The 20,685-nt window shown below is 57.6% G+C and overlaps 5 protein-coding genes across 5 annotated transcripts; 2 read left to right on the forward strand and 3 right to left on the reverse strand.

Moving 5' to 3' along the window:
• Nucleotides 1-5,935: 5,935 nt before the first annotated feature.
• On the reverse strand, nucleotides 5,936-7,666 carry C7974DRAFT_168559 (uncharacterized protein). The gene is made up of 3 exons (XM_046136099.1): nucleotides 7,476-7,666; nucleotides 7,203-7,425; nucleotides 5,936-7,152 (listed from the first exon to the last, which is right to left on the reverse strand). The coding sequence occupies exons 1-3, from the start codon at nucleotides 7,581-7,583 to the stop codon at nucleotides 6,155-6,157; spliced, it is 1,329 nt and encodes a 442-aa protein (XP_045998039.1). The 5' UTR covers nucleotides 7,584-7,666; the 3' UTR covers nucleotides 5,936-6,154.
• A 56-nt stretch (nucleotides 7,667-7,722) lies between these two features.
• Nucleotides 7,723-10,751, forward strand: C7974DRAFT_452525 (kinase-like domain-containing protein; the record flags this gene model as incomplete). The annotated part of the gene is made up of 3 exons (XM_046145827.1): nucleotides 7,723-9,745; nucleotides 9,792-10,207; nucleotides 10,253-10,751. Coding segments are annotated over 3 exons (2,766 nt in total), but the record flags the coding sequence as incomplete, so codon positions are not given.
• A 453-nt stretch (nucleotides 10,752-11,204) lies between these two features.
• Nucleotides 11,205-14,353, reverse strand: C7974DRAFT_392442 (uncharacterized protein). The gene is made up of 2 exons (XM_046141679.1): nucleotides 12,715-14,353; nucleotides 11,205-12,671 (listed from the first exon to the last, which is right to left on the reverse strand). The coding sequence occupies exons 1-2, from the start codon at nucleotides 14,047-14,049 to the stop codon at nucleotides 11,655-11,657; spliced, it is 2,352 nt and encodes a 783-aa protein (XP_045998041.1). The 5' UTR covers nucleotides 14,050-14,353; the 3' UTR covers nucleotides 11,205-11,654.
• A 1,032-nt stretch (nucleotides 14,354-15,385) lies between these two features.
• On the forward strand, nucleotides 15,386-17,760 carry C7974DRAFT_168601 (GC-rich sequence DNA-binding factor-like protein-domain-containing protein). Its single transcript, XM_046136100.1, has one exon. It carries the CDS (start codon nucleotides 15,439-15,441, stop codon nucleotides 17,527-17,529), a length of 2,091 nt encoding a protein of 696 aa, XP_045998042.1. The 5' UTR covers nucleotides 15,386-15,438; the 3' UTR covers nucleotides 17,530-17,760.
• A 604-nt stretch (nucleotides 17,761-18,364) lies between these two features.
• On the reverse strand, nucleotides 18,365-20,144 carry C7974DRAFT_309740 (kinase-like domain-containing protein; the record flags this gene model as incomplete). Its single annotated transcript, XM_046138235.1, has 4 exons — nucleotides 18,365-18,647; nucleotides 18,694-19,294; nucleotides 19,342-19,487; nucleotides 19,564-20,144. The coding sequence occupies 4 exons, from the start codon at nucleotides 20,142-20,144 to the stop codon at nucleotides 18,365-18,367; spliced, it is 1,611 nt and encodes a 536-aa protein (XP_045998043.1).
• Nucleotides 20,145-20,685: the final 541 nt, after the last annotated feature.

A 20,685-nucleotide genomic window follows, 5' to 3' on the forward strand; every position in this document is an offset into this window, starting at 1 on the left:
AGCTGCAAGAGACACGTCAGCCCAGGTTATCGAAACGTATCATCAACACAACATATGAGGAAGGGCATCAGTCTCCGTCGCCGAGACCTCTGATGGATAACGGAGACCTGGTGCCTCTGTCATTCGAGGGCAGCGATAGTACCATGTCTAACAGGAGAAATTGTCAAATCACCTTTCCTGTCATCCTCCTCTGACCAGCATGTCTCATTTGCATCAACAATACGCAATTCACCTACGAGAGGCGCTTGCGCCACATACCTAACCCCACCGAGACCTTCTTAACAAACACGTGGAAGTCCACTTTCGCGGTAAGACTTATCTCCAGCTATTTCAGTGCCGACATCTGAGATGCTGTGCTACTGTGTAAGATACGCAACACTTTAAACGGCACGCACTAGATGTGCATAGCGTAGCGCACTAATGTAATAAGGCACGCTTGCGAGTTATACACAAAGCATGTCAAAACTTGATAGCTAAAACAAAACGGTCACTGATTACATCCCATCTTTTACACCAAAGTCCATTGCTGATGTGAACTAAAGCCAAATTGCCTTCGCCTTCATAGAGACACGCCAAGCAACATGTCTGTCGTCTCTCGACTCTCTCCAGTGGTCGGCTTATCCGATAGTTCGTTACTTACTCACTGCTCACCTATCGCTTACATCGTCATCAGTCATTTCGGCTTAGACTTTAGTTGCTGCTCAGGCTCTTGTGTTCTTAGGCCCTTTTGTTCTCAAGTCCTTCTGTTCTTTGGCCTTCGGCTCTTCCAGATTTGCCTGTAGTCCCTTTAGTCTTCTAGATTTTCTCTGGATAGGGCAGCGCTCAAAGCGTTGTTAAATCACAGTTCATAGGTCGAGAAGGGCGACTAGCGCTTGAAAGGCGTAGCAAGCACATTGACATCGCAAGCATCTGACTTGAAGTACTCGATCCTCAACAGACGGCAGATCCAGGCAACGTTGAACGACTCGTGGGTCTTCTGCAGGAGTCCAGATGCGACCAAATAGGTGCTCACAATCACGTTATAGCAACAGTCAATTAGACATCTCTTGACCTGGCCTTATGCTGCTCAAAACTAACAGCCGCAATGCTTATTGCGAATAAGGCAGGCATTTATCCAGCACTAGATTTTAGAAGAATATGCTCTCTGTCTCTGCGGACGAACTAATACCTTTAATACGAGCCTTTTTAATAATGCTAACTATACTGTCTGCAGGAACTAGCAGATTGCATAAAAAGGCTTATTAATAGTGCTTGAGGTAGCTAGACTCTTGGAGGCTTTAGACGAGCATACACAGGCGTAGATTAGAACTTAACATCAAAGGGTGAAGATCAATGAATTATCGCAAGAATGTAACCAAAACAGGATAGCAAAACCCCTCAAAGTGGTCCTCCGTGACTAACAGATGCAGCAAGAAAGAAAGATTAAATGATCAACACATGGCGCAGACGCAGCTTGCGGCTAAAGGTCAGTTACACCATGCCCTGTCTTGAGAAAGAGGTCCTCACAAATGTCTTAAGGAGACGCTGGCATGGCTGAAGACTGAGCTGGCAAAGACCTAGTCAACAACTGAACCGTTGTCATGCTATATATGCATGGATGAGAAATATTGAGGCATGCATAGCCCTTCAACATACCTTAGACGCGCTCAAGAAGCAAAGGAGCGAGTTTAAGGAGGATCGATGACACAATACTAGGGAGAAACACCATGAGTTATGCAAGGTGCACAAGAATCAACCCTGATATCACCCAATGATAAGTCCAGAAGGCTTTTGTTCCCAGTTAACTGGAGGACATGAGTTGAGAGAGATGATGCACAGAATTTCAGGCGCGTGATTAATGTTCCAGCAGATGCCGCAGAAGCAATAGACTTGCGACGTGCCTAACAGCCGAATATAGACGCAGTTCAGCGCATCTCACAGGCAAAAGCAGATGGAACCAAACGCGGTGAAAATGGCCATGTAGACGCCGCACAACAGATACAGCGACTGGAAGCAACTGCAGCACAATGCCTTGACAAGGCAAAGCAGATGCAGCACAACAAATCCAGCTGATAGAAGCAAACGTAGCCTAGCGCGTTGAAACGGCTGAAGAGGACGCAGCGCTACGCGTCCAAAAGGCAGAAGCAGAAGCGATGGCAGCGATGGCAGCAGCAGTGACACAACACCTTGATGTGATACAGACTACCGAAACAAAGGCTAGACATAGAGAGGCAGATCCTGCTGCTACACAATCTCATCAGCCCTTAGAACTGGACGCATGGCATACAGTAAAGACAAAGACTCATACCGTTTAGAGGGGGCAGCCGCAGAGGACATGGTCCGCGCACAGTTGCAGGAGAAAGAACAAATATTGAATTATTCAGGGGAGGGAACGACCCGCAGACGAGGTAAGACTTTAGAGCGCACAGATATTGTTAATCAAGATAAGAGAGCTGTACCTTTTACGCAAGTCCAGAAATCAGTAAGTGAGACACGAGCTACAGGCATAGATACGGAAGCATCTGAAGGCTATGTAACAGTGCAGGAAGAGAAGAACGATTCTGTCAAGAAGATCGCAACTTCTGCAGGACAGGCCCCGAGCGCCGCAACAACGTGACAAAGCTCCCCAAACAGCGCGAAATAATTCAAACCCCTAGGAGAGGGCAGCAAAAGTACAAAAAGAAGAAGTGGGTGTGCTTCTACCTTATAAGCAAGGCTTACGGTAGAGCAACAGCTTAAAATTATTGAAACTCTTTGACGAATGAAATTCACGCCCAACGTTTATACATGTACAGTTCTGCACGTTACGTCTACTATCAACGAGTATGGCTCAGCGCGCAATGTTACCACGTAGTCTAGCAAAGATAAGCATAAGTAAGTTCTACCCATAGGAGTCTTCGTTAGGACTCTTGCGGTATGAGGCTCTTAAGAGCTCTGCCTGCTTAGAGCCTTAAAAGACTTTGAACTCAGAACGCAACTACAACACTCTTGCATCGCAAGAATCGGCGTCAGACATCTAATCTCCTGCTGAGCGGGGCCTCCGCCATTACGCATCCTTAGATTTCCACAACAGTTCGCAATGTCCACGTTAAATGTCTGTCACTGCTGGGCCACCTTACAACCCCTGTAACGGAGCTTGATCGCGCGCAGGATATCGACATTGAATTTCAAGCCATTGAGGCTGATTATCATTATCAGACCATAGCTGCCTAGATCTGCATTATCGTGAAAGCAACTTAGCTGCTTACAGATCCACTCCTCAATGTTCGGAAGATACAAGGCCCGCACACATTTTCTAGCGCCAGTTAAAGAATGCCTACAAGAATGACTATAATATCCCAAACACCCTAGCTTCTAATAATAATGTTATTAACTGGCCATGGGTGCAGCAACTTAGGTTCGTTGACCAGTAAGTCCCTAATCTGTGATATTGACAGGATCTACTAACATCAGACCGTCACTACGTCGATTTACAAGTTCGTGAAAGTGCAGGGAAAAAAGGTTGGTCGGATCCCTGTGATATTCACACATCACCACGAGCTCGCTCGCCGCTTGTTCGTCGTGTTGCAGCTTGCGGAGGAGCAGTTCCGGCAGCAGGGTGTTATTGAACGCGCTGAAGATCGAAGAAGTGATGCAGATCCTATTCTTTCAGCGCCTACGTTCAAGATGACTGACAAGAAGATAGTCGTGGGGCTTCCAAGCATCAACGCCCAACCAATCTGGGTGTCCTCAGGACGGGAACCCTCACCTCCCCAGGACGCATGCATCTCCACCAAACCTCAGTCATACCGTGCAACATTTTACGTCTCCCAGATTTCCAGTCCCTTTATCTATTTTATTGCCAGTGCTGTGACGCGCAAATCTGGATTCCAAGACCCACGTTGGCCTGCATCAACGCGCGACCATTGCACGCGAAGTCATCGCCAGACCAACCCTCGCCAAACTGTCTAGCAACCAACATGTCCAGGCGACACCATCCAAATGGCCAGATCCAACTCCACGAAACACCGCCCAGATGGCTAAGCCCAACTTCCATGGATGGGGTCAGCAGCGGTCCAAAATCTTTAAGTCCACGTGCAGATTCATTAGAAGGCACAGATTTGAGGTAACGAAAATGGCTAAGTCAAGGTTTCCTAGCAGTTGTCCAGAATGGCTAAGACAAAATTTTTGTAGGCCAGACCATTGTCCAGAATGTCTCAAAGATGCGCGCCAATGTCCCAGTGTCCTAGAGTACCCCAACGCCCGCTAACAAGTCCCAAGGTCTGCGCTGTCCATTCTAGGTCCCCTACAGCTGCCACTCGAGCTGGCCCCCAGCCATCATCCATCATCATCCATCATCATCAGTCCTGCTCAGCCCTCCATCAGCCAGCATCCTCCAACACCATGCCCAGCATCCAGATATCTATCATCATATCCAGTCCTGTATCAACCAACCCCACCTGCCAACCAGGCCTCACCCCCACACCATCAACCTCTTCAAGAGCAACTTCGTGTTAGCCTGCCACTTCACTACCCAACATTGTTCCATTCCGGTCCTGCATCAGCACCCTTCACCAGGCTAGGCCAACCCTCATCTGCCGACCGGGCATCACCACCACACTATCAACCTCTTCGAGAGCAACTTCATGTTGGCCTGCCACTTCATTGCCTAACATTTTTCCATTCTAATCCAGCCTCGTCACACACGACTTGGTTGGTCGGTCAGTCGGTCAGTCGGCGGTAGCGGTGGCGTAACAACGTTCGGCGACGGTGCATCGAGGTCGATGTCGATGTCGATGTCAAGGGCGAAGTCGATGTTGAGATTGATGTCAACATTGGCGGCGGTGGCGGCGCAATAGCCGACTCGGAACTGTCACGCGACTGCGCTCCCCAATAAGCGATGTAGCGGATTGACCCTAAAGCACGAAGTCAGTACAGTTCGAACCGCTGGTGAACATGGATGCTTACGTCGAACAGCTGTTTTCCAAGGCGCGAGAAAGTTCGTGGTGGTGAGTAAGACCAAGTGTGGGAAAGTCAGCTGGCACAACGTTTGGCGCCACTTGCAGGCGGTACTTAGTGCGCTAACTCAGCAAGGGAAAGTTGTGGTGAATGTGAGAGTGAGGCGCTGACAAAAAGCAGCAATTCGTCGGCAACAGGCAGCAGGCAGCAAAGTCACAAGCGACTGTGACGAGCGTCATTTGCCGGTGACGGTGGAATCTGGTCATCTCGTCTGATCCGAACCTGGCTCTTGGTACACCCGTGGCGAAAGGCATTGTGCGGCATCAGCAGCAACGACAGCTTTGATAGCGGCAATGATTGACGTGGCCTGCGCGAGATAAGAAGTGCGCAAGATAGAATTATAGGAATATGTCATAAGCTGAGATCAATCAACACTTGAAATATGTACCATTCAAAATCCATCAATGTCAGCCCACACTTGAAACTGTAACAACATGCCTTCAACGTCTCAATATATATCAGCCTTCTAAACTATGTCTGCAGTCGAACATCACTATATCAAGAATACACCCTAGCGCGGTACAGTAGCGTGTAGTGGCTCCTCCGGATATCCCCTCAGCAGCTGCGGAGTTTCAACTGGTGCCTCTGCAGATATCTAGTTGTTGCTCTAGCCCCTCTATATATACAAAGAAAGGTATATTTATTATAAAGTGCGTGTATGTGAAGGGGACTAAGCGTGTTTGTGGTGAAAAATTCCGATTGTAGGTAACACGTTCAGTAATAGTACTAAGCCCGTGCATGTTTTAAGGATGAAGAGAATAAGAATGAGAACGTGATTTACGCAGATGTTTTAGAGGTTAACTGCTAATCAAGACTATGTAGATACACTATTGCTGCACCTTGAGATGGTTACAAACAAGACCATTTGCCAAGCAGAGCGTGTTCACGCAGCGCTAAAACATTCGCCGGCGGGGTATAGATAGGGGAGAGGGGGGGGGGGACTGATGTCGTTCGCCAACAGTGTATAGATAGGGGAGAGGGGAGGACTGATGTCGTTCGCCAACAGTGTATAGATAGGGGAGAGGGGAGGACTGATGTCGTTCGCCAACAGTGTATAGATAGGGGAGAGGGGAGGACTGAAGTCATTCGCCGACAGTGTATAGATAGAGAAGAGGGGGACTGAAATCATTCGCCGACGGGTTGCAAGACCAGAGCAACTGTAACTGACTGTGCCTTCTTAATGTTTTGTGAGTTTGGTCTTGATGCCCATCTTGGCTTGGTCCACTGCGCCAAGAGGCTTCCCGTTGTAGAAGTTCTTCGGATCAGGTTGCCCTAAACGCCCGTCCTCGAAGTTCATTGGTGGGCTCCATTCCTTGATCCTGGCTGCGACCCTTTGGTTGCGTGTATTGCGTTCTTTGTCCCATCGTTGAGTGACATGGAGGAAGTCTTTGTGGTTGATCAGACAGCGGCAAAGCCAGTTCGTGAGCCCATAATAGTCGTGTCCTTGAACAACAGGCAGGCCTGTCTCGCTGTCCGTGGCGGGACCTGTTGAGGCACCGGCGGCGACTACTGCCGAACTCTCTTCTTGTGTCTCGCCTTTCTGCTCCTGCTCCTGCTTCTTGCGGTTCTCTTCGGCAATTCTTTGCGCCACTAACTTCGCATACTGGCGGACGATTACGCCTGCAAAAGTCATGAATTTGCCTGCTCCGAACATTGACCAGAGGATGTCCTCTTTAAATTTAGGCGCAGTTGAAGCCAAGTCACCCCTCGCAAGCCGCAGTTCGCTCTCAGTGACTGCCTTCTGTGAATCAAGATGGCATGCGCTAAACTGAGTAGCGATTTCGTCCTCTGTCGACAGCTGCTCATTTGATGTAGCTGCACCTTGTGGACCAGCTTCGGGCGGGTCGGGCAGACCAAACTCAGAAATAGCACGGCCGTAGCTCATGGTGGCCGGACCTGGTTGTGGGCCAAGGCCCTGCGATGGCCGTCTCGTCGCGTTGGTGGACTTGAGGAATACGGAAAAACCAAGACCATTATCGATGATCCAGTCCGGTGTCGCTTGTATGCTTGAGCGGTCCACACCAGTAAAACTGGTTTTAGATCCTAGGTCCTCCGGGGCAAACTTAACCAGAGCTGGCTCGTGACTCGCACTAGCCCGCCAAATCAACTCTAGAGAAAAGGCCCTCTCAGTAGCATCAGCTTCGAATTGTTCAGCAAGAGCAGCAGAGCCATTGTCTAGCATTTGTTAGCACTAGGGAAACAAATCTTAGGGTGTAACGTCTTACCATGGTTGTTACTGGCACACAAAGTTCTCACTGCCTCTGCGAAAGTTTGGGATATGTCCTGAAGTAGAGTAACGCGCTCATCCCATGCAGTACCAAGCTCTCTCTCTTTGACAAGTCTTTGGTCGAAGAGGAGCTTCTGGTCTTTTGGAAGCTCGCTGTTTTGACTAAGATATGCCTCATATCCCTTAATTGTCTCGAGACATTTTAACTTCTGAGAGCTTGCCTATTTACTGTCAGCGCAAGTATTACTATCTAGCCTTGTTTTGTACATACCTCTCGAAGATCAGCCTGTGCATCCTCTGCGCAACAGGCCAAGCAGCCTACGCGAATCTCAGCGTGCTGGCAAGTATCAGGCCTCCCATCAGTATGTGTGGTTAACATTGTGTGAAATTAGATTGTGATTAAGCGTTGTAATTAAGCGTTGTGCGGGTTGTATAAGTGGAAGGTTGCGGCTGCTACAAGGGATCGCTGCACGGTCCACGGCCATCGGACGCGTCGTGCAAGCGTCCTCACTGCTAGCGTCGGGCTCAACCTCACCTCCAGGCCAAGCTGCTTCTCCCGTATACAGGCCGCGGGGCGTTCCCATGTCCCATGTCCCTCGCACCCGGCACGCCTCCCGTCCGCTGACCTTCCTGCACCCGACGTGCTGCGGGCGATCCCGCCAGAGCCTCTGCCGCGCCGCTGCCACCGCCAGAGCGCCCGGGCTGCCACGATGAATGGCGACCTGAGCCTGTCGCAGACCCTCGGCGGGCTGCGCATCGCGAACCCCGACGAGGACGACCCGACGTCGCCAGCATCGCCGCCGGCCCCCTCTTCGGACCCGCGCGAGAGCCCGCACCGCCTGCCGTCGCACGCCTCGAGCAGCAGCACCGCGACCGAGCGCCAGGCAGCGAGCCCCTACGCCCTCGAGCCGCCCACCGACTACGCCGCCGACCCGCTGCCGTCGCCCGCCTCGTCGCGCGGCCTCGCACCGCACCCGCCGGGCGCCTCGCCGCCGCAGTCGTCGTCGCCGCTGGGGCTGGCCGCGCCCCTCGCCGCCGTGCCGTCGCACTCGCCGCGCCTGGCCCACCGCCAGAGCATGCCGCTCGCCCACCAGGCCCAGCAGCAGGTGCCGTACCCGCCGTATCAGCCCGGCGCCCTGCTGCAGCGCAGCCAGCCGCAGGCCGCCCTGTCGCAGGCCATGCGCGAGCGGCCCGTGTCGACCAGCATGTACAACCACCCCAACCTCTCCACCAGCTCCACCACCGCCCCCGGTACCTACCGCTACAACGACGAGGGCATGACTGCCGACATCCGCCGCACCAGCAGCTCCCGCGTCGCCCCCAGCCCCATGCCCGTGCGCGAGGCCAGCCGCCGCGACCCATACCGCCAGTCCGCCCAGATGGCCGGCCTCAACGGGCCCCTGCCGCCCCGCCGCAGCTCGCGGCGCATCCCCATGGACGGCCCTGGCGCCCTCGGCCCCGGCCCCGGCCCCGGCGTGCCCTCGCAGCTGTCCAGCTCGCCCTACAGCATCGAGGGCGGCCCCCTGTCCAGCAGCGAGGAGTGGAAGGACAAGGGCGCCGCCGTCAGCACGCGGCAGGAGGTGGACCAGAACGGCCGGCCCATCACGCGCGTGGTGAAGAAGGGCGTCAAGGACTTCAACTTCGGCCGCACCCTGGGCGAAGGCTCCTACAGCACCGTCCTCGCCGCCACCGACCGCCAGACGCTGCGCGAGTACGCCATCAAGGTGCTCGACAAGCGCCACATCATCAAGGAGAAGAAGGTCAAATACGTCAATATCGAGAAGGACACCCTGAACCGCCTCACCGACCACCCGGGCGTCGTGCGCCTCTACTACACATTCCAGGACGAACGCTCGCTATACTTTGTGCTCGACCTGGCTTCTGGCGGAGAGCTGCTGGGCTTTCTCAAGAAGATGGGCACCTTCGACATCGAATGCACACGATTCTACGGCGCCCAGATACTGGACGCAATCGACTACATGCACTCCAAGGGCATCATACATCGCGACCTGAAGCCGGAGAACGTTCTGCTGGACGAGCAGATGCACGTCAAGATCACAGACTTTGGAACAGCCAAGATTCTGGACTTGAAGCGGGCGAACGGCGCTGGCTCCACATCAGGCGACCCCATGGAGGGTGCTGAATCAGACCGCGCCCAGTCGTTCGTCGGGACCGCCGAGTACGTGTCTCCTGAATTGCTCACAGACAAGAATGCCTGCAAGGCCAGTGATCTGTGGGCTTTTGGGTGCATCGTCTACCAGCTGATTGCTGGACGACCGCCGTTCAAGGCGGCCAACGAATACATGACTTTCCAGAAGATTGTGGGGCTGGAGTACAGCTTTCCCGATGGCTTCCCCCCGCTTGCAAGAGACCTCGTCGAGCGATTGCTAGTATTAGATCCGCTAACACGCTTACCGATGGAGCACATCAAGGCGCATCCCTTCTTTGAAGGCATCGTCTGGGGCAAAGGCCTGTGGAAGCAAAAGGCACCGCGTCTCAAGGCTTACAGTGCGCCGCCGCAGGAGCCGATCAAGCTCAACGGTAATTACATCCAGCCCAACGATTGTACCCTCATAACACTCCGCAGGGCCCTCGACACCAAGCGTCCCAGCCCCCGCTCCGGTGCGACCGAAGCCCAGACTTATTACCGAGCTACCGCCTCCCAGCCAGCTCGACATCGACTGGTCGCCCGTGCTGACCAAGAGAGACGAGCGGATATTAAAGCTCGGCAACTTCTTCATAACACAGCACCCTGCAGGGCATCCTGTCGGTGGCGCAGCCGAGGCAGTCGAAGCGCCCAAGAAGTTTTCCAGATTCTTCAGCAGTAACACTATCAAAAAGCGGCAGCGCCTTGTCATGATAACTAGCAACGCTCGTGTACTGATGTGCGCCGCCGGCACGAACGACAAGAAGCTCAAGGAAGAGGTGTCGCTGCTCGCCGCCGGCTGCTCGTGGCGATCGTTCCAGGACGCGAAGGGCCTGACAGCTTGGCTGGTGGAAACAGTGGGTTGAACCATGCCGTTTGAGTCGTCTACTAACGCACACCAGCGCGAAAAGCAGTTCATCTTCGAGGACCCCAAGAGTACCACCAGCGACCCTGATGGCAGCAAGTACTCGAGCCAGGAGTGGATCGACAGCGTCGAGCAAGCGCGCGACTACGCGCTGTCGCAGGCGCCGACCAACGACCTGGCCCTCTCCGAACTCGGCTCGATATCGACCCCCAGCTCGCTCGGCGGCGACTCGGCGCTCGACGGCGTCAACATCCCCGCCTCGCGCCACGGCCACCTCCACAAGGAGCGCGGCGACACCGACTCGGTCAAGAGCAGGAAGCGCTTCAGCAAGCGCCACTCCAAGAACGGGCTGGCGAATTTCTAGTCCCCGCACTCGTCACCGTACACGCCTCGACCAACTTCTAGGCGACATCCTTTCAGTATACATATTGGATCATCGTACACAGATACATCCGCGTCCCGCTCCGCATCATCGCGCCTCATCAGCGATCGGCGTCTGGCGTTTCTTCATCGTTTCATACCATTACACTACATTACACTACACTACATTACATTGCAATATCCTGCCTCTATCCCATCACTCCTCACCGTCTCATCTGTCACCTTCCATTCCTGTCCCACCCCTCACCGGCTCCGGCTCGTCGTCCGCGAACGTGCGTGTCTTTTGTCTTTTGGTTCCGACGCGGGCCTCTGAGTTTCGTTTTTGCATCAGCGGGTTGGGCGCGGCGTTCTCCTTTGTTGTGTTTTGTTGTTTGGGCGGATTAGTCGCGGGGGGCGAGGCGAGAGGCGAGAGGGGAGCAGGGAAGCGAGAGGGGAGCAGCGAAAAGGCGAGCAGGAAAGGAAGGAGAGGAGAGGAGAGGAGCGGCGCGGGTGTTCTTGTAGCGCGCAGCCTGGGCGCGGATAGACGGCGCGTCTGGCGGTGCGCGGAGCTGCCGCCGGGCCGGGCGGTGGGTGCAGTGGTGTAGGAATCATTCGAATTACGCAATGCCGTGCCGTGCTTGCTGTGCTTTGGAACATGCGTGCGGTGATATACTTGCAGTGATATGCTATGCTATGCTATGCAGTGCTTGCTTGCTTGCTTGATGTGCCAACGCCGTCGCCCATGCTGCTGTCCAATGTCCAATATCCAATGTCCAATCCAGGTACCAATCCAAAGCCAAATCCAAATCGAAGTCCAAAATCCAAATCAGAATCCAGGTACCGCTGTATACCATACCATACCATACCATACCATACCAATCAATGCCTCTATCGCGAACGCAAGGGAAGAATAACACTTGCGGTTAAATTAAGTCAAACCGGACCGAACCGCTGAAGACACAACACTGCGGACTGTACTGCGAAGTGTACTGCGCACAACAACCCCCCTCTGCTCTCTTCTCTTCTCCTCGTCGGCAATCAGAACAGAACTCAGAACAGAACAGAGATCAGAACACAAATCAGCGGATCCCCCTCATCCACCCCTCGATATTGCTCCTCTGCTGCCCGTTCATGGGCAGCATATCCATGCCCATCGGCATGCCCATCGGCATCGGCTGGCCGGGCATACCCCTCTGCATGCCCATGTTCATGCCCATGCCCGGGCCCATACTCATGCCCATGTTCATGTTCTGCATGCTCATGCCCGGGGACATGTTCATGCCCTGGCCCATACCCTGCATGCCCATGCCCATATTCTGCATCGGCATATTCATACCCTGCCCCATGTTCATACTCTGCCCCATATTCATAGGCGCCATCATCGGCATCCCGCCCACAACGTTCATCTGCGGACCCTGCTGCATCATGCTCATCTGCATGGGCATGCTGGACTGGCGGGGTCCGAGGCCGGGGTGCATCTGGGACTGCATCATGGTGGGCTGCATGGTGGGCTGCAGACCGGGCATCGCGCCTTGCATACCGGGCATACCGCCTGGCATCATCATCGACGACTGGCTCGCGTTGAGCGCAGGATTGAACAGCATACTCTGCGCGCGCGCATGCGACTCGCCCACCCCACCCACACCCGCCATCTTATCCTTATACGCCTGAATCCTATGCGCAAGCGGAATATCCTCGTCATCTTTGGTGTTCGCATCCCCGACGCCCCTGACCAGCGGATCAGCGGGGCCGTTGTAGCTACTCGACCGCATATTCTGGTTCAGCCGCGCGACGCGGCGCTTTTCCTCTGCGAGCGCGTTCTGGCGCAGCAGCGACCCGGGGGGCAGGTGGGCGAGCAGCTGCTGGTCGGAGACTTTGCGGGCTTGGTTGGAGGCGTCGTGGGGGTTTGCGGCGAGGACGTCGGCGAGGCTCATTTTGGAGCGGAGAGGGGGGGGGATGGCGGCGGCGGGAGGGTCGCCGCGGGCTTCGGCTTCGGCTTTGAGGCGGGCGCGGCGCTGGCCGAGGGTTTCTTCGTCGGGGTCTGCGGGGGCAGCGGGGGGGTCTTTGGGGTCCTTGGTGGAGTCGTCGACGCCCAGCTTCGACAGCATCTCGGCGGCAAAGTCGCCGCTGACGGTCGACTTGCGCACGTCGTCGCCCAGCGCGGCTTCGAGCATCTGCTTGTCCTTGAGGCGGCGCATGCGCTCGCCGAGGGTCTCGCCCGTGTGCTCTTCTTCCTCGGACTCGAGCGGGGGTGGCGACGCGGGGCACCTCGAGCGTGGTCTGGCTGTCGTAGGGGCCCGGGGCGGGGGCTCGCCTGCTGTTTGGGATGCCGGTGATGCGCTCGCGGCGGCGGCTCAGGGGCTCGTGGTCTTCGAGCTCGCGCTGGGCAATCAGGCCAATCGGGTAGTCAATCTCACGCCGCTGGGGCTGCTTGTACAAGACGCCGAGAGGGACGTCATCGTCTGAGTCGTCCTCCTGGGCTTCCCACGCCAGCTGCACCTTCTTCTTGAGCCGGCGTTGATGCTCCTTCTCAGCATCGTCGTTGAGGTCGAGGAGCGTGCGATGCGAGGTGATCTTGCCTTCCTCGACCATCGTAACGTAGTTCATGTTGCGCTCCTTCTGCTTCGCCTTGCGCAGCTGGAGCTCGGCGAGCAGGGTGGTCGGAGGGCCGAAGTACTGCGGCTCTTCGTCGTCCAGAGGCTCCTCCTCGAACTCGGCGTCCTTTTCGCGCTCGTCTTCGCTCTTGTGGTCGTCGTCGGACGAGTGGCGAGATGCGGTGTCGGGGTCGTTCGGGCCTCGTGCGTCGGGGTCGTTTGGTCCTCGTGCGTGCTGGTCAGGGTCGTCGAGGTCCGCGCCGAGACTCATGCGGCTTTCAGCGGCCCTTGCGATCAGGATGTTCATGTCGGCGGAGCTGTTGCGCTTCTTGAGCTTGTTCAGCTTCTTCCCGCTGGAGTTGGTGTCTGTGTCGAGAATGTTGAACGAGCTCCGCCTCTTTGTTGGCTCCACAACAACCGGGTCCATGAGAGACATCTTGGTGCTCTTGCGTTTGTGCTCGGGGCTGTAGCCGCCGCCAAAGGTGTGGTCGGTGAAGGCCGAGACAGGGGCGCGGGCCGAGGCCTCGAGGATGCTGTCGAGCGTGTCCTCGGCCGACTCGCCCTTGACCTCGAACTCCTGGGCCGGGCCCTGCTGGTCGAAGAAGGCGCTGGCACGCAGGGCAGCGGGCAGGCCGGCGACGCTCTGGCGGCTCTTGCGGTTCTTGGGCGGGTCTGGACTGGTGAGCCAAGGGGCGGATTTGCGGTTCTCGGCCTCGATCTGATCCAGCACCTGGGTGCGACGTCGTGCGGCGACGTCACTGGCCGGCAGCTGAGACAGGCGTTTCGGCAGGTTCAGCATGCGCGGCACCGGGGCGGGGTAGAAGACCATGTCCTCGTCGGGCGGCGGCACGCCGTGTGGCAGCTCGGTGCCCCTGGGCATGAGGGACGAGCTGCTGCGGTGGCGGCCATGGGCGGGCTGGGGCTCGTCCTCCTCGGGGACTGTGTCGGGGGCGTGGGTGCCGTCGAAGTCCTGCCACAGGTAGGGGGCCTGGGTGGTGTCGGTGGAGGCGGCGGTGGGCGGGCGGTCGGGCAGGTCGCGGGGGTCGTGGTCGTTGTAGTCGTCGTGGGCGTGTTGGCTGTAGCGTTGCGGGTTGTCGTGGTGCTGCTGGCCGTCGTTGTGCTGATGGTCGTAGTTCTGCTGCTGGTGGCTGTCATTGTACTGTTGCTGATGTTGTTGTTGCTGCGTCTGCTGCTGTTGCTGCTGCTGCTGCTGCGCCTGCTGGTACGGGCGCGCGGACGGGGTGCGGGCAGGGCCGGCGTTGTGGCGGATCTCGTCGCGGATCTCGTTCGCAATGGCCTCGTACTGGCGCGTAAAGGACGAGACGTGGCGCTGCGGCGGCGGGCGGTACTCGACGGGCGTGGCCTGGACAGAGCCGGGCGAGCGCGGGTAGTCGTCTGGGGCGTGCTCGGCGTGCGAGACGTGGGCCAGGCGCGAGGCCTTGCTGCCCGAGCGGTGGCGCTGCAGCGAGGCGGGCGGGTTCGACCACGAGCCGGAGCCCAGCGAGCCGGCGGGCGACGTCACGTAGCCGGCGGGCGAGTAGCCGCCCCAGCGCGCGGGCCCGTTGGTGTCGACGACCGAGTTGGCGTGCGAGCTGGTGGACAGGTTGCGGCTGCGGCCTGTCTGCACGCGGGCCAGCTCGTCGCCGGGGAAGCCCAGCGACCGCAGCGACGAGCGGCGCGAGTCCGAGGCCTTCAGCTCCGTGTGCAGCTTGCGGATCTCCTCGTTCAGGTCGGAGCCGGCCTCGCTCATGCGCTCGGCGTGCTCCTCCAGCCGGCTGATGTTGCCGACGTACGCGCCCTGCCCCGACTGCAGGTCCGGCAGCGGGTGGTGCAGCGGGTGCCCGGCGCCGTCGTGCGCGGGAGGCGATGCCATGCTGCCAATACTCGGGGGTCGGTCGGGGGTCGGGGGTGCTGCTACGGGGGCGCGCTGTTCGGCGGCGCTCAGGGGGCGCTCTCTGGTTGCGCTCTTCGTGGCGCTCTTCGTGGCGCTCGGCGTAGCGCTCTGTGGGCAGCGGGCGGCCAGGACAGGGCGGGCGGGGGGGCAGATGCGCAGAGGGCGGATAGGAGAGTTATGGTGTTGCATTCCCCACGCCTCAGCCGGCGTCCCAGAATAGCACCCGCCGCGGCAAAAAATGCCCGCGCGCCCAGGACTGCCCGCCGCTAACGGCTCCACCTGGCAGGCCCACGCGACGCGCCGCAAAGTCGTCCACCTGCAAGTCGTCGTCCACCGGCCTTCATCTGCACGCCCGCCACCCGCACATCCGCCGCCATGGACGACCCGCCGCCGAAGCGCAAGTTCAACTTCCGCCAGGAGCCCAAGAAGAAGCCCAAGACGGACGATGGCAGCGCCGCGCTCAAGACGGGCTTCGGCGCGAAGATGATGGCCAAGATGGGCTACAAGGGCACCGGCGGCCTGGGGCGCGAGGGCGAGGGCATCGCCGAGCCCATCCAGGTCGTGCTGCGCGGCAGCAAGGGCGGCGTGGGCATCGTCGCCGAGAAGAGCGAGCAGCAGAAGCGCGAGGAGCGCCGCAAGGCCGAGGTCAACGGCGACACCTACCTCGACTCGGACGAGGAGGACCGTCGCGAGCGCAAGAACAGGGCCAAGGCCGCCCGCGCCGCCCGCAGCGCGGCCCCGCGCCCCAAGAAGACGCTGTTCGAGCTCGAGGCCGCCGGCATGCATGTGCCGCTGGCCCTGCAGTCCATCATCGACGCCACCACCGGCGCCTCCACCCCGACCTCGGGCGTGTCTCTGCGCGGCAGCGACGTCGTGCCCTTTGAGAACTCGCTGCAGGCCCGCGTGCGCCGCGACCTGAACAGCTTCTCCGAGGCCTTCGAGGAGCTGCAGATCGAGGCGCAGGCCATTGCGCCGCAGGAGTATGCGCTGGAGAAGGAGCTGGACGCCCTGGAGCGCCAGATGGACGAGATACGCCATGTCAGCGCACGACTGCAGGCTATGCGGACGGGTTCTTTTAGAGATGTCTGCGCCGGCCTGAAGGACCTGCGCGCCGCCTACCCCTCGAAGCCCCTCCACCGCGAATCCATCGCCGTCATCCACCCGCACTTCTCCCAGATGATCGCCTCGTGGTCGCCGCTAGAAGACGCCCTCGAAGAACCAGCCGCCGCCTTCTCCGAGCTCTCCAACGTCATACAGCCGCGCAGCAGGCGCATCCGCTCCGACGCCTACACACATCCATCAGACGCACTGGCCGCGCGCACCCCGCTCGACGACGAGGCGCCGATCAAGCGCGGCACGTCGTCCTCCTACGAGACCATGATGCTCAAGCTCTGGCTGCCGTCAGTCAGCTCAGCCGTCACGCAATGGGACGTCAAGGACCCCCGTCCGATGGTGCATCTGATCGAGGTGTGGCGGCCAGTCCTGCCGCCGTTTGTCGCGAAACGCGTGCTGGAGCAGATCACGCGGAAGCTCTCCACCTCGGTGCACGAGTGGAATCCACGCAAGTTCAAGAGAAGCCCGCACACGTGGATCGTCGAATGGCTGCCGTACCTCGCGCCCGCCGACCTCGATCCCAAGGGCTCTGGCCTGGTCGCTGACATCAAGCGCAAGCTGCGCCACGCACTGCAGTCCATCGACATCTCGCGCGGCACGCTGTCCGGCATGGAGCAGTGGAGGAAGGTCTTTGGCAGGGCCGAGATCGACCGCATGCTCACCAACCACCTTGTCCCACGCCTCGCGAGCCACCTGCGGGACACCTTCGAAATCAACCCCGCCGAACAAGACATGGCGCCCCTCGAAGCCGTGTTCGCGTGGAAGGGCCTTCTCTCAGACCAAACCCTCGGCGAGCTCCTCAAAGCCCAGTTCTTCCCCAAGTTCCTGGCCATCGTGCACCAGTGGCTGTCCAGCGAGGCCGTCGTCTTCAACGAAGTCCAGGAATGGATCACATGGTGGCGCGACACCCTGGGCGAGGACGTCAACGCCCTGCCCGCCGTCGCGACCTGCTGGGCCGACGCCTACACGCTGATCAACCAGGCGCTCGACCTCGGCGACGCCCGCCTAACCGACCTGCCCGCACCACACACCGCGAGCCCCCGCGCCTCCCCCGAGCCCTCCGCATCCACCACCAGAGACCCCCCCCGCCCCCCCGCACCCGAAGAAGCCACCTTCAAAGACGTCGTCGAGGAGTTCTGCGCCGACGAGAACCTGCTGCTGATGCCGCTGCGCGAGGCCCACGACGTGACGGGGCTGCCCTTGTTCCGCATCACGGCGAGCGCGACGGGGCGCGGCGGCGCGGTCGCGTATTTCAAGGGCGATGTCTTGTGGGTGCAGAGTAAGCGCGATAAGGCGCTGTGGGAGCCGACGGGGCTGGATGGGGGGTTGACGGCGAGGGCGGAGGGAAGGTAGGGGGGTGGGTGGATATGAGCATGTGTTTCTGGGGCAGGGAATAGAGATGCGGTGTAGACAAGGTAGAGAAGCCTGGCACCAAAGCGAAGGAGTGAGCTGGCCTCAAGCGTGGAACAAGAACCACAAGGCCTCGTGGGAGTCCAGTGGACCGGTCTGCACCAAAGCCTGACACCAAGGCGAAGGAGTGAGCTCTCGAGTGTCAAACACCACCGCCCATGCTTCCAAGACTCGCAGAACAGAGCCACCGCTTAGAGTCACCAGCACACTCGGCCCAGGCAGGGTAAGCTCCCACGCCTCCCACAGGCCAGATACGTTGCGTGCTTTGGCTAATCGATATTAATGTGATGTGATACCCCTTAGGTGTAGTAGTATGGACTTGTCGCGATATGATAGTGCCTCACGATATAATAGTGCGCCCACGACTGCGCAGAAGCAATCAAGCCACCACTTTCCTTACCCATCGTTATCTGCCTCGCTCCACCTGAAACATGAGACACGCGCCGATGGTGTAGACGCTGGCCACTCGGTCTGCGGCGCGCTGCGCACTGCTTCGCCACCAACTACGCGGTTCATGCGCGTCCCTGCCTTTGGTTCGCGAGAATTGGCATCTTGGACTATTGGGTTGTATAAGACGAGGGAGCTGAAACATGGTATTATCCTTCTCTTCTACCCTTTGTAACAAGATGATACTTTTGCACGACTTGTTGTCAGTCTGTAATGAGTACTCTTCCAACGAAGCGCTGTGCATCTGGCCGTGCTTCCCAACAATAAACACACTGTGCACCTGACCACAGCAACCCCGAGTGCCACTATTATTAGTAAACACCCGCGAACGTCAGGTGTCCAGCGCAGCAACCCAGCGCGTCTCCTCGTCGAAGCAGCGCCGTTCCTCGCCCGCCAACTCACCCAGCCCGCCCTCCCTCAGATCCTTGAGGACCGCAACGGCCGTGCCAAAGCTCTCGTGCGTCGTGTAGCCCTCGTCGGTCAACACGCCCTGCAGCGCTTTCCAAAACGCCTGGCTCTTGTTGAACGACTCGGCCTCGTCGTCGTGGCGCCGCGTCTCCTCGGCCGAGAAGGCGAACGGACAGGGCCCGTCGGCGCCAAAGTGATGCCACTCCCTGCACGCGTTAGCTGTGGCCCTTGATACCGCTCCGGCTCGCGCACCTCTGGACGCGCATCAAGCACTCTTCAAACGGGAAGAGACAATTGTCCCAGGTCGCGCCGACAAAAGCCTCCAATTGCTTCAGCGTCTGGCCGTGGCGATATCGCATCGTCTTGTCCATGAGCGGGTTTATCCTAGCCGTGCGTCTTTCGTACGTGTCGATCAAGATGGACTGAGATACCTGGTACCTGAGCCGCGCCTGTGTGTCTTTGTCCAGATCTTTGAGGTTCGGCGGGAGCTCCATCAACATGTCAATGCCGTAGTCCAGAAGCAACGGAGGGTTGGCGCCAATGAACACGGGCGCAGTCCATGCCCCCTGCCAGTCGATAATACAGGATATGTGTCCGTTGTCGACGTAGATGTTCCCTGCGTGGAAGTCCGGGTGCCAGAGCCTAGGGGAAGCGAGCTCGACGTCTCGGGGAGTGATGTGTGGGACCGCAGCCAGGAACTTGTGCAGCAGAGCTGTATGGGCCTCTGGGGACTGCTGCTGGGGACTCGTGTATTGCCATGGCGTTGCGTTTGGCTCCTGCAGCTTCGCATACGTGTTGATCCATTCGATTTCACGGCAAGCGACAGACTGCAGGTACTCTGTGGCAGACGCCCCTGACGCTGTTAACAAAGCTGGATATTCAGGGCGTGGAAATACTTACAAGGGCCGTGGTATTGCATAGTGCTGCGCTGTTTCTGCCAGAACTCTCGTCGCGTGATAGGACCAATGCAATACGTTGATTCAATGTGATCGAGGACATCTTGCGGCCCGCTTTGAACAGCAGCTGGCTGACAACCTGGAATGTTGCTGTTCTTGAAATACAATGATCCTATTCTGATTGTGTGTAAGTTGGGTCGTTTGCAAGTTTTGAATGGGACCTTACTTTTCAAACGAGACTGAGAGTAGTCTTTTTTCAATGTCGACAAACTCACAGATAAGTTGACATTTGTCCCGCAGTGAAAGACTCTCCCAGACTTCATCGAGTTGGGAGCCTCTTGCCTCTTCCATTATAATGTATTCTGCTTTGACAGAATTCTGTTCATTGTTACTCCAAGCAAGAACGCGTGGGACGGGTATGTGCAAGACAGTCCGAGCAAACTCCATTGTTGCTACTTCTGATGCAGTAGTAAGGGACCGTGGGCCAGCGTTAGGGTGTGGGATTCTTGCAACAGCCTTCTGGCCGTCGTCCATTTCCAGGCGATATACCTTGTTGTAATTGCCCTCGCCGATTTTCTCAAGTGATACACATTTGCTCGCGCCAACAGCCTGGCAGGCCGCTTGCTGAAGACCGGATATGTCGAAATATCGATACCGAGCTTCCAGCTGCGCACGCTCATTCCATAGCCATCGTCCGCTGGTATAGCAGAACAACGGGTCGATATGAGAGCGCAGTGCACTTTGTGTGTGTAGTAAGCGATGGCAGCGCGGCTTTACGAGAGTTTTCGCGCTCCGAATGAGCGTCATTGTCAGGAAGGTGGTGATTGCTGTAGCTGTGGGTTTGATCCAGCAATCCGTAGTCTGTGGTGACCATCTCGGACTGCAATCCTCCTCGATCCGCGATGCTTGACTTCCAGGCAGCAGACTCCAGGCCATCGACATCCCAAGTAGTTCTTGTGAACGAAGGCCGGACAGCAGCCATCCTTGCCTGCCTCCAAGACAGGATGCACGATGAAAACACACATCAGTCATCCTCTGCATACGCACAATTGCTCACCCCGTCACAGGCCGCTATGCAGATGCTATGATACAGGAGCACGCGGTGCTAGTCTGGCACATGCATGGCGGAAAAAGCAGGCCGGACGTCCTTCATCGCTGTCCGGATCACAGGATTGAACGCCACAACGTGCTTCCCTTGGAGATCGCAGCTGTCACACCGACCTCGACCACTTGCACGGCCGATATGAGCCTGGCAAATGGGAGACGCGATTCGCTAGTCTCGATAAGTGTGATGATCTGATTCGCTTAGGCGGGCGCTTAGACGGTGAAAGCGTGATAACACACAGCC

Source organism: Boeremia exigua, assembly GCF_020726555.1.
Source record: "Boeremia exigua strain MPI-SDFR-AT-0100 chromosome Unknown C7974scaffold_5, whole genome shotgun sequence".
Classification (NCBI taxonomy): Eukaryota; Fungi; Ascomycota; class Dothideomycetes; order Pleosporales; family Didymellaceae; genus Boeremia; species Boeremia exigua.

What these genes read in the sequence shown, in the direction of transcription:
- C7974DRAFT_392442 (XM_046141679.1), bottom strand. Translation starts at nt 14,049, where the DNA reads ATGCCCAGGGGCACCGAGCTGCCACACGGCGTGCCGCCGCCCGACGAG. An exon ending in CTGGGCGACGACGTGCGCAA is followed by an intron (nt 12,672 to 12,714) that starts GTCGACCGTCAG and finishes ATGCTGTCGAAG; the next exon opens with CTGGGCGTCGACGACTCCAC.
- C7974DRAFT_168601 (XM_046136100.1), top strand. Translation starts at nt 15,439, where the DNA reads ATGGACGACCCGCCGCCGAAGCGCAAGTTCAACTTCCGCCAGGAGCCC.
- C7974DRAFT_168559 (XM_046136099.1), bottom strand. Translation starts at nt 7,583, where the DNA reads ATGTTAACCACACATACTGATGGGAGGCCTGATACTTGCCAGCACGCT. An exon ending in CACAGGCTGATCTTCGAGAG is followed by an intron (nt 7,426 to 7,475) that starts GTATGTACAAAA and finishes GACAGTAAATAG; the next exon opens with GCAAGCTCTCAGAAGTTAAA. An exon ending in GTGTGCCAGTAACAACCATG is followed by an intron (nt 7,153 to 7,202) that starts GTAAGACGTTAC and finishes AACAAATGCTAG; the next exon opens with ACAATGGCTCTGCTGCTCTT.